Source organism: Myripristis murdjan, chromosome 16, assembly GCF_902150065.1.
Source record: "Myripristis murdjan chromosome 16, fMyrMur1.1, whole genome shotgun sequence".
Lineage (NCBI taxonomy): Eukaryota > Metazoa > Chordata > Actinopteri > Holocentriformes > Holocentridae > Myripristis > Myripristis murdjan.
In genome coordinates this window covers 7,865,415-7,878,260 of record NC_043995.1, presented here as the reverse complement: position 1 = coordinate 7,878,260, position 12,846 = coordinate 7,865,415, and the positions used below count along the sequence as shown (strand labels likewise).

At 38.1% G+C, this 12,846-nt stretch overlaps 1 protein-coding gene across 1 annotated transcript in view; it reads right to left on the bottom strand.

The window, feature by feature from the left end:
- Positions 1–12,846, bottom strand: part of LOC115373316 (CUB and sushi domain-containing protein 3-like) — a 285,861-nt gene that overhangs the window by 217,291 nt on the left and 55,724 nt on the right. Inside the window, exon 4 of the mRNA XM_030071637.1 lies at positions 3,089–3,283. Within this exon, the coding sequence (XP_029927497.1) occupies positions 3,089–3,283 (195 nt within the window). The remainder of the gene's footprint in view (positions 1–3,088; positions 3,284–12,846) is intronic.

Below are 12,846 nucleotides of genomic sequence, written 5' to 3'. Positions count from 1 at the left end.
CATTGATGAGGTTGAGGAATAACGAAGTTCTGTCAATAAGTACGAGCATGCAACTTGCATCATGCAAGCATCCATATTTCTGGGAGTCCATTTATTATAGTGGCCATCTCTCCATGACTTCAGGTTTTAAATGGATTATTGGAGAAGCAGTGTACCATATTATTCAGTGAGGAATGTGGCACCATTGCACCAATCACAATGCTCCATAAGAGTGAAGGATTAGGTAATTTTAGCTTTATAAATAGCATTCTCAATATGATAATCCTCACATTGTCATCTTGTTCTACTGAATTTACTGAATATCAAATATGGAGGTGATCATGTTGAAGAAATGATTCTTAATGCAAATGCTGTGGCAAAATGGTTTCCTGTTGTCGCGCTCATGGATAACATAAGGATTTCAGGCAGTAGCTTGGCAAGAGTATTGAGCGTTTTTTCATATCAATTCCATTAACTGACATTCTAGTGGGGGAAGGAAAACTGTGCACGAGGTTGGTCTGAAAATTCTTACCCATAGGCAAGTGAGGTAGTTGCCATATTTTGATTCTGCATTGTGTAACAGAGTTTAAAAGGCAAAACAGAGAGAACTATGTGTTTAGTCCAGTCATTCTAACAGACATGAAAATGCTGCTGTGAAGGCACATAGTTTTTCTGCGGCCTAATTTCCTCGTGCTGTTGGACAGCGGCTGGCAGCAGGAATGACAGTGTATCAATAGACCATATTCTCATGTTACCACGCTGCCCCAGCTCGGTGTCTCGCTGCCTGGTTTAATGAATGTCCAGGGACAATCTAGACGGAAAGAATCGAAATAGGCTCCTGGGACAGACAGTAACAACTCATGATTAGAATAGCCATTAATTCTCCATCTCCCTCCCTCTCTGTTTGGAGTTGTCTTGGTTTTTGTTTTTTCGCTCTCAGCCTCTCTGAAATCTCTCTCTCTCTCCCTCTCTCTTTGAAGCTGGATGGAGAAGAGAACTAGGAGAGAGAAAGAGACAAAAGGAAGTAACTGCATGAAGGATGGGGATGTTGAGAGACAGTGGGGGTGAATGGAGGACTGCAGAGGGGTTTGGTGTTGTGTTTATGGCATTGGAAACAATCAGCTATCAAGAGAATGGGCAGGTTCTCTGAGGAAATAAGATCAAAGGACCATCTGCCCACATAGAGGAGCAGGGCTGGATTCAGAGGGGAGAGAGCGGCTCAAGAAGCGCCCAGGCCTGAAAAGGAGTGATGTCTCTGGCCTGTGGCAACAGAGGCTAACACCGTCCTTAGATCGAAAGGAACCCTCAGTCTGCAGCTTTCGGCCTATTCCAAGCTGCCCATTCATCAAACATGCTGAATCTTATTTTTTTTTTTTTTTTTTTTTTTTGTGCCATGTATTGTAGCAGGAATTAGCATGAGCAAATTTACTCCACTCACTGCTGGATTGTTGCGCATGAACATGGTGTGGAGAGACGTTTGACTTCTCTCTGGGTCTCCTCTCTCTTCTCTTTGGATGTTTTGCCATGTTTTATGCTGAAGATCGCCACCATCCACCATTATTTAGTGTTTTTTTGTCAGAAAAAGAGAGCTATGAATAAATATACTGTGGTCACACGGGACATAACTGAATACCATTCAGCAGCCCACATTCTCAGTGGATATACCGAAAAGCACTGCGTTTACTGGCAGGTTTTAAATAAATTTAGTTTCACTGTGCTTAAACAAGGGAATGATTGCAAATGCAGGCAGACCTCCTTCATCAAGAATGCCATACTGCATCCCAAAGATTTCCTATGATTCATTATATGACCATAAGGTCAATGTTTAAGCAAGGTTAGGCATGCTATTTCAGCATACAGACACAAACATAAGAAAAGACAATCCTGTTTGATTGGAGAAAAATGGTCTATATATGGGAATTGCTCTCAATGTCTTTCAGTGCTTAAGGCTAATGTTAGTTTATTTGTCCCTGTGGTATATAAAGGGGAGGCTGTCTCAATAAAACATCACCTACATTTTACATAAACCCATCATGCCAAATAAACAGACTCAATCCTCAGTGCAGATACTGTAGCAACATTGATAAATTACACAGTGTGTTCGGATTCCTTTGAGTAAAACCACTACATCCTCCACATGTATATCAGGGACATTATGCTACATGTACCTACATACTTGGATACAAATGCAAACAGATGAAAATCTCAGCAGCACAATACAGACATTTATGTAAGAGTGGATTATTCATGTCAGTGTCATGACAGATCCCATCCACACAGAACATAGGATGAACAGCATGACATGAAGAGAAGCAGTCAGCCATTCATCACCCAGCTGTTAGAAGGAAACCATCATTACAGCTTGTTCTTCTATCTTTGGGTTCCTGGAAGTTGAGCAAATTCGCTTGCTGAGGAAAATCACCCATGGATAACATCTGCATGGGTTCAAGTCCTGGGCAACAGCACATTTTTGAAAATGTTAGAAAATGTTTGAGGAGACTCAAGAGTCTGCAAAGTAGTTCTAATTCACCTCCAGCCTTTCAGACTTTTGAAACTTTTTCAAATATCTTGACACCTTTGGCTGATGTTAGCTCATGCCGGACTGCCTCATGATCTGTTTTGATGCTTTTCACTGTGTACTATCTGAAATATTACGCTAGCCTGTACTGCCAAGTGCCAGCAAAAGTAAGGTAAATGGTCACTTGTAATGTGGAAAAGTTGCAGAAATGTTCAAGCTGTTCCAGTCCAGGTTGGACAGCTTTCTCAGCTGTTTCTATCAGCCTTGATGCATCATTACTCATCACATTTCTGTCTGAGTTGCCAAGATTTGCATCGTACCAAGAGCATTTTAAATGTCAGAGACTGTAAAACTACCCAATCACCTTCTCACTCCTGCTGACAGGCTTGGCATAAAATCAACTGGTCACTAATCACACACAGGTATCCATCATCAAGAATTCTTCTTGATTAGAAAACCCCTAACCCCTACAGGTACATGGGGTATATGTTGGGAGAAAATTAACAGTTTGGCTTAAGCTGTTAGGTAGGGATAGGCATTACACAGGTGGAAGTGATCAAGAATTTTCTGCTTGTGGGAAGACATCCTCACCTCTGCAGATGGGGACAGGGAAATCCCACACCGAGACACCAGCTGCGTTGGTGACACAGGTGAGGAGCGAGTGGCCGTCAAGGACATAGCCGGTGACGCAGCGGTAGCGGATCTTGTCGCCTACGTTGAACTGAGTTCCATTCAGTATGCCTTTAGGTGGAACACCTGGGTTTCCACACGAGCTGCTCCGCAACTCTGGAGCATGGGAAAAGAGGGCAGAATTGGTTAGGACAATGATTTATGTTATTGTTTAAGATATGAAGAAAACCAGTGACTCTTCAATATTATTATTTTATCTGTGGTGGTAGGAAACACAGAGCCATTTCATGCAGCAGAATCCGGGGGTATCCTCCGGGAATGCACCTAAAACCAGTGTTATTAAGTTAGAGAGTTAGGAAATATGGCTCGGAATCACAGTACATTGAGGATGTAGTCGACTTTACAAATCCGTTACCATAGCCAAATTAATTCCTCTTGTTACATTTAATGTTATTCGTCATCTTGGCTTCACTTTAGAGTTTAGATGTAGATAGTTAGCCAAAGTTTGTCAGCTTAATTCTGCCTGCAGCATTGCTGCTTGTCAGATGTTTGGTCTGATGAGCTGTGGTGGAAGGAGGAGATGATGAAGCAGTGCACTTCTTGTAGCACAGAATGTCACACAACTGTTTACTGCAACATTGTTGTATCCTCTATAACTGTATCTCACTTGCCCTTTATTAAAGAGAGCATTTAATTAGTCTAAAAAAATACTGAATTTATTTTTATCGTGGCAAAATAATCTCTTCATGGTGGGCCACCATGATAGAAGCACTTACTAGAACTTCAGAAAATAAACTAAATTATAAACTAAATTATATCCAGTACTACGCTCTGTACAGCTGCTAAACAGCCATCACACATACTGTAACAGTAACTCACTACGCAACTGCTGGTATACGTGCTCTGATACATCTCTACATGTGGGAGGAAAAGACAAAACAGCCAAAATAATGACAAGCTGCTTTTGTACAATACACATTAGAAACTTGATTATCTGAAAGTCAGGTTTCTGAAAGACCATGTTGCTGGATGAGATTATAAAGGCGTCATCCAAAAATCGAAATTAATTGGGATTGCTTATAGGCCAATTTCTTCACTGAGACTCAAAATGTATTTCAGCTCCAGCGAGAGCTTTTTTGTGAATACATGTTCCTTGTTTTGCATAATTTTTGAACCAGTTTTCAACTTTGCATTACATCGAATACTCACATTCTCTCAAATGAATTCTATTCCTGAGGGGGTATTCTCTAAGTACTGCATACTGTACTATGTGTTTTTCCTCAAGAAAATTAAATTATTATTGTTATTATATACAGCGTTCTTAAATCCTGACAGAAGAAACAAGACAAGGATGATAGCAATAAGATTACACTTGTAGTAAAAATATATGAAACCTATTCTTGGCACCTGAACAGCAAAAGAAAACCAGACAATTGATGAATGCTTTTCATTCTGCACGTTTACAATGCTCTACTGCATTATTACCTGTTGTGTATCTATGTTGTTCTACCTATTGTTTATCATTTCAAATACACATAGGTATTAGATGTGTATATTCAATAGGTGTCAGGACAACACAAATAAAAAAAATCGGCACTATTATTATGATTTAACAATGTCTTTACACCATCATATTTAAACAGGATGGCATATTAAAGTTATATATCTTCACTAAGAAATTGATGCCAAAGAAATCTGAACCCATAATACTCTATGTCCTTAGCAACATTTTATTGTTCTAACTCAGCCCAAAATAGTTTTGATCAATGAATAGCTTTCCAAACTCTTGAAAGAAATTGCTGATAAAGATATAATTTAGGTGGCTGTGATAAAAAGGCCAAGAGGTTTGTACAACCTTATATTTCTTGCAAGATATATATATATATATATATAACAAATATTGCCCTTCAGTCATCTGGAGGAGATCCATCAATACATTTCTCTCCTCAATTACACCCACACAGCGCAGTCAATCTCTGTCAAAGGGACCTCCACATCTCCAGGCCCTTTTGGCTGTTCAAAGTTTGGTATAAAAAAAAAATCAAGTTGATCAGGCTTTTTCAATCTCTCAATCTTGACTAAGAAGCTGTGACTAACAAGCAAAATCAGCTCCTTGTGCAGTAATGAATTTAATGACTACTTTGTAAATGTAGGCAATAATCTGGCAAATGAAATTGTGGAGCAGAAAAATGGGACTAGAACTTTTAAAATAGGAAACACCATGCAAAAAAAATCCCTACTCCATTTTCCTTAGGAGTGTTGAGGAAAACGAAATAACTGACATTGTGAAAAAATGCAAAAACAAAAACATATACATTGTATTGTGAAACCACTAACTTATATATTTAATCAATCCTTTCAAACAGGTATATTCCTCAACAGCATGAAAACAGCAAAAGTTATTCCAATATATAAAAATAAAGATTTACGAATTACAGACCCATTTCTCAAAAATTTTAGAAAAAGTTTTTGTCCTTCGACTTGACAACTTTATTGAAAAACACAACAGTCTCTGTGATCAACAGGCTTCAGAGCCAATCGGTCCAGCTCAATGGCAGTGATGAGCCTAACAGAACAGATTGCCACTGCTGTTAATAATAAGGAATTTACAGCTGGTGTGTTCATCGATCTTAAGAAGGCTTTTGACACTGTTCATCATGAACAATTATTAAGAAAATTAATTGGAATATTATGGTTTTAGAGGGGTAGTACATTCCTGGTTAAAAAGCTGTCTTCAAGATAGATATCAGTATGTACAAATAAACAGTGATAAATCTAATATGCAAAAAGTTAAGTGTGGAGTTCCCCAAGGATCCGTTTTAGGCCCTAAACTCTTCATTTTATACATAAATGATATCTGTAATGTGTCAAACCTTCTTAACTATGTTCTGTTTGCGGACGACACAAATTTTTTTTGCCATGGGAAAAATTTAGGGGAGCTTCTGAAGACAATGGAAGGGGAGCTGAATATACTAAAGACATGGTTTGATATAAATAAATTAGCGTTGAATCTAAGCAAAACAAAACCTATGATATTTGGAAACCAAAAAATAGATAATGGAACCTCGTTGAAGATAAACAATGTACCAATTGAAAGAATATATGAATATAAATTTCTTGGAGTGCTCATTGATCATAAACTAAGCTGGAAATCTCACATAAAACTTGTCAAAAGGAAAATGTCTAAAACCATAGCTATATTATATAGATCAAAAGAAATCTTGAACCAAAACTCATTATACTTACTGTATTGTTCCCTTATAGTTCCATGCATGACTTACTGTGTGGAGGTATGGGGAAACACCTACAAAACCAATGTTAATCCGATTGTTATTTTACAGAAAAGAGCTGTACGAATAATTAAGAGAGCAGAGTATCTTGAGCCTACCAACACCTTATTTATAAGTCTAAACACACTAAAATTCTGGGACATAGTCCATCTTCAAACCTTACTGATTCTGTTCAAAGCTCACAATAATCTCCTTCCATCTTGTCTTCAGAGGCTGTTTGAAATCAAAGAAACCAAATATGAACTTAGAAATAAAGGTATGTTCGAAACAAACTGGGCAAGAACCAATACCAAAAAACATTGTATAACTGTTAAAGGGGTAAGTTTATGGCAATGCTGTGAAAAGGAACTAAGGATGTGCAGTTCAATATATGGATTCAAAAAAATTTTTAAATACAAGACAATAAATAAGTACAGAGTTATTATGATCATATTATTATTGATTATATGTACAGTAATATACAAATATATATAAAATACATATTTAATGAATAATAATATATTATTATTATATTGTTGTTTACGTGGTTGTGTATGGATATGAGTGTGTATATATATGTATACAGTACAGGCCAAAAGTTTGGACACACCTTCTCATTCAATGCGTTTTCTTTATTTTCATGACTATTTACATTGTAGATTCTCACTGAAGGAATCAAAACTATGAATGAACACATGTGGAGTTATGTACTTAACAAAAAAAGGTGAAATAACTGAAAACATGGTTTATATTCTAGTTTCTTCAAAATAGCCACCCTTTGCTCTGATTACTGCTTTGCACACTCTTTCATTCTCTCCATGAGCTTCAAGAGGTAGTCACCTGAAATGGTTTTCCAACAGTCTTGAAGGAGTTCCCAGAGGTGTTTAGCACTTGTTGGCCCCTTTGCCTTCACTCTGCGGTCCAGCTCACTCCAAACCATCTGGATTGGGTTGAGGTCCGGTGACTGTGGAGGCCAGGTCATCTGGCGCAGCACTCCATCACTCTCCTTCTTGGTCAAATAGCCCTTACATAGCCTGGAGGTGTGTTTGGGCTCATTGTCCTGTTGAAAAATAAATGATCGTCCAACTAAACGCAAACCGGATGGGATGGCATGTCGCTGCAGGACGCTGTGGTAGCCATGCTGGTTCAGTGTGCCTTCAATTTTGAATAAATCCCCAACAGTGCCACCAGCAAAACACCCCCACACCATCACACCTCCTCCTCCATGCTTCACAGTGGGAACCAGGCGTGTGGAATCCATCCGTTCACCTTTTCTGCGTCTCACAAAGACACGGCGGTTGGAACCAAAGATCTCAAATTTGGACTCATCAGACCAAAGCACAGATTTCCACTGGTCTAATGTCCATTCCTTGTGTTTCTTGGCCCAAACAAATCTCCTCTGCTTGTTGCCTCTCCTTAGCAGTGGTTTCCTAGAAGCTATTTGACCATGAAGGCCTGATTGGCGCAGTCTCCTCTTAACAGTTGTTCTAGAGATGGGTCTGCTGCTAGAACTCTGTGTGGCATTTATCTGGTCTCTGATCTGAGCTGCTGTTAACTTGCGATTTCTGAGGCTGGTGACTCGGATGAACTTGTCCTCCGAAGCAGAGGTGACTCTTGGTGTTCCTTTCCTGGGTCGGTCCTTATGTGTGCCAGTTTCATTGTAGCGCTTGATGGTTTTTGCGACTCCACTTGGGGACACATTTAAAGTTTTTGCAATTTTCTGACTGACCTTCATTTCTTAAAGTAATGATGGCCACTCGTTTTTCTTTAGTTAGCTGATTGGTTCTTGCCATAATATGAATTTTAACAGTTGTCCAATAGGGCTGTCGGCTGTGTAGTAACCTGACTTCTGCACAACATAACTGATGGTCCCAACCCCATTGATAAAGCAAGAAATTCCACTAATTAACCCTGATAAGGCACACCTGTGAAGTGAAAACCATTTCAGGTGACTACCTCTTGAAGCTCATCGAGAGAATGCCAAGAGTGTGCAAAGCAGTAATCAGAGCAAAGGGTGGCTATTTTGAAGAAACTAGAATATAAAACATGTTTTCAGTTATTTCACCTTTTTTTGTTAAGTACATAACTTCACGTGTTCATTCATAGTTTTGATGCCTTCAGTTAGAATCTACAATGTAAATAGTCATGAAAATAAAGAAAATGCATTGAATGAGAAGGTGTGTCCAAACTTTTGGCCTGTACTGTGTGTGTGTATATATATATATATATATATATATATATGTTTATATAGGTATGTGTGTGTGTATATATATGTATATATATTATTCTATTCTATATTATTCGTATTATTATTTTTGTAAAAGTTAAAAATGATCCGATCTTTGTTTGTTTTTTCTGTTTTTTGTTGTTTTTTGTTTTTCTTCTCTTTGAGAGAGTACTTTCTTTATGCTTTGTTTTAAAACGATAATGTGACAAGGGTAGGCACAATAAACCATGGGCTTCAGCCTACACCTTTTTGGTCTAATTCACATGAAATGAAATTATATGGAATGAATGTATTGAAATTGTAAAATGTTCACCAAATAAACTACTACTAAACTAAAACTAAAAAAGAAATAAATTAAGTGCTATGCTAATACAGCAGGACTTTGGTTATCCGACCCCCCGATTATATGGAATGACCTATCAACCCTTTGGCCATTTTTTTCCTCCTTCCCACTAAAAGCTGCTCACTACTCCCCACTGTTTTACTAGCAGGCCGACATATATGTTATGTAGGGCATAAAGTTTGTGCTGGTTTAAAGGCTATTTGTGCTCATGTAAGGGAGTTTATTATTCACTGGTCAGTTTGTTCCTGCATGTATGTGTTTGCGCCGCAGCCACTATAGTGATATAATTGATGCTGCTAGTGTCCCAAACCATTTGCAAATAACAGCCTTTCATATGTAGGCCTGGTAGTAAAATTACTATTTGTACCACAAAAGCTTTCGGAAACACATTAATAGCATATTTCATGAATACAGAATTATTTTTCAAAAACATCCGGTACGTTTTTATACAGACTTATATTATCTGAAATTTCAGCTATCCGAAATACCTTTATTTCCACAGTTCAGATTATTGAGGTTCTACTGTACATACACTCCTGATCAAAATCTTAAGACCAGTTGACAAATTGCAAGAATTTCCAGTTTGCACTGTTGGATCTTAAAAAGGTTCTAAGTAGAGCTTCAAAATGCAATGTTAGTTACTTTTACGTATTTTTTTATGTCGTTTTTCTAAATTTTTTGGGGGGGAAAAAAGAAACACTCAGTGCAGCACTGTTACCATGCTCATCAATTTTATGCTCGATGAATGGCAGCTATATTTCTTTGTACCAGAATCAAAGTCTCGACTGAAATGTGAAATGACAACCGGTCTAGAATTAGGGTTGTACAGTGTTTCGCAAACTACTAATTTGAGCTAAAATGAGCACCAATACTAGATTAGTCACTTCTATCTGATGCTCCATACGCTATTTCTGTATACTGTATCAAAGATCATACTACTCTTTAAAAAGACTTGCAGACTCATTGTCTATTCTTATTCTAAGCAACCAACTGGTTAGACTTCATTAACAAAATATTCATAGCTGAATCAAACCAATTAAATATTTAAGTCAATACCACTTACTGTAAATCAGAGGCAGTTAAATTCTAAAACGCCCTAGGAACCACCAAGAACACATCTGAAAGCAATGGGTGTATAGCTATTTTGATTTTACAAAGTGTGCACACATAAGAATATTTGGTTTTCAGCAAACACACTGACATTTTCTTCTGAAAATTTTGCCTTTTCCAGTTAACATTTAAAATGCAAACAGTCCCATATATTTTAAAGAAACTCAAGGTTAAGCTTTATGATAATGAAGCCTGAAGAACTGGGTTAGTGGGAGACGATCAATACAAGCCAATTAGTCTGATCAGATCCTGTGTTGTTCGTTTGACAGGAATATAAAACTTCCTTCTGTCCTACAGCTTGTGACTGATCATGCAGTCAAGTGTAATTATTATTTTCGATATGTGCCATCTGGTTTTCAGCTAATTATTCTAACTGGCAAGCCAGGAAACAAATAAAACAAAACATTTTTCCCTCAGATAAACTGTGTTTGTGTGTGTATTTTGTGTATTATGTAGTCAGTGAAAGAGAGAGTGAGAGAGTAAGAAAGTGAGTATGCATGTGAATTTGAGAAAAGTTGATTTCACTAACAGACACAGCTGTGAAGTCGCATTTTCAAATGTTCATTTCCAGGAATCATTTACTAATCCAATTACTAATCCACTTTACAGGGCAGATGCTCATATACTGATCCCCCATATGTATCATCTCTGATGAATGCAATATTAATCCCCGGCCATCAACTGGCGGCTGTTGATGTTTATGAGCAAGATTAACTACCAACAGGCTGCAATAGGGTGAAAACAGGAGAAAAGTGACAATTCAGAGCATTTTTTTTTTATCTACAGAAAGTATGATCCAACATACCTGTGGTTAGGATTTACAAATACGTGAGAGAGCCCACGCCTTGATGTGAAAACCACTGGTGAACATACAAGGGTGAGGGGTGAAGAGTAAATACTCATCCACTATAGGAAAAGACTATGGAATGAACGTTATCTGCATGCATATGTCCTGCAAATACAGACATGAAAAAAAATCAATCTAATTCTGTTGCTCTGCTACATAGTATTCTGTTTGGACATATATAAAAGCATTTTGGCCCCTGCTTGACTATTGTTTTCCAAAGCAACCATGTGCTCTGTTGTCTCTCCATGGTGCTGTGTCACAGCACGATCCCTGGCAACACACAAAAATCTCTCATTGTGGGAATTACAGAGAGCCTGTGAAATTCAAATTCATTTGTTTGAAAAATCAAATTGGAGGAACTCAACAAAGTGTGACTTAACACATCAAAGGCTATCTAACTATCTACAAACTCCCCACAACAACCCTTTAGTTTTTGCTGAGCAGAGCGCCGGTTTAATATTCAGCACACTGCTGAGTTAAAAACATCTGCATCAAGCAAATCTGTGCCAGACAGAAAATCAACTGGTCACGGACGGGTGTCGCATGCAATTGGAGGTCATTAAAAACTCTCTATGACACACAAACTCACAATTAAATAAATAAACAAAAAAATTCAGAAACGTATCCACTGCTACTCAAACCCATTAGCCTCAGATAAAGAGATTTTACCATGGTGATGGTGATAGTCACTGGAGAATGGTAGACCAAGCATGTGTTATATGCTTGAAACACAGAATGCACGCAGAATGGCAAAACCAATTTGAATGTATAAGAATGCATTCAATAGAGTGCAGATCTCCGCCAGGCGTATCGCCCCTTTTCCACCCTGTAGGCTGTCCTATGTGCTGAGGTAAACTTCGCAGAGACTCAGTACCCTATTGTATTGCAGAACACTTTCAAATTAGAAAACAAATTACTGTATGATTCAAATATGATCTTGATTCAAACATGATCTCAATAACAAAAACAAATTGCTTGGTGAGCAGAAGGGAATCAGCAGTAGCCAGGCTGCTGAGTCCTCCTTAGATCAGTGGTAGTCTAGGACTTGTGTTAATGCCAGTAAAGTGGGAGTGAAGGTCAGTGTCCTGAAAGAACCCTCTATCTCCAAGTACTCAAAATTTCGACCCCTCGAACCACACTGAAATTGAGTGAGGTCAGGCCATGTCTCTAACAGAGATGATTTGCCAAAGTTAGTGTTCTTCGCTGCTATAGGCCAAGATCACTGGACAGCAACTTTTAGGCTTGCTTATTGTTCATCTTATAATTTATCGATCACGATAACAATGATCAAGAACAGAGGATATTGCCAAATTCACCTCTCAAGAGAATTTGCCCAATTGCCAATAAGGCATCTTGTACAGATTCTGCTCATATCTACCCTGAGAGCGAGAGCAGTTCCAGACCTCAGGATTTGCCACATAATTCAAAAATGTGGGTTCACATTCACAAGGGCTTGATCAAGGCTAGAAAATACTATTTTCTAGCCTACTATTTGGCAGAATTTGTTTTAGGGTGCCATGTCTCACATATTTTTTGTTTTGTTTTTTTTCTCTTTGTGGTCTGACCTACTGTCTCTCCAAGAAGTGAAAAGGTTTACCATTTCAGCAACTATATTTGAACAGACAGAAAGAAAAATGTATTCACGTATTCATTGCTATAGTCATTTCTTTTTGGCTCTGTGTATGAGACGGCTGTATGGAGAAACAAAAGACCTGCTCTGCCAAGCAAATGTTTTGAGAAACTCACCCCAGGTCACTAATTATAAAGTAATGGATGCATCCCAGCTGTAATTATACCAGCACTGACTCAATGCCCTTTGGTGTATGGAAAGTCATACCTAATGACTCAGACAGACAGCCCCTTGTATTAATTCACAGGATGTGTTGCAGATATTTGAAGCACTTCGTTCAGATAAGGATTCTC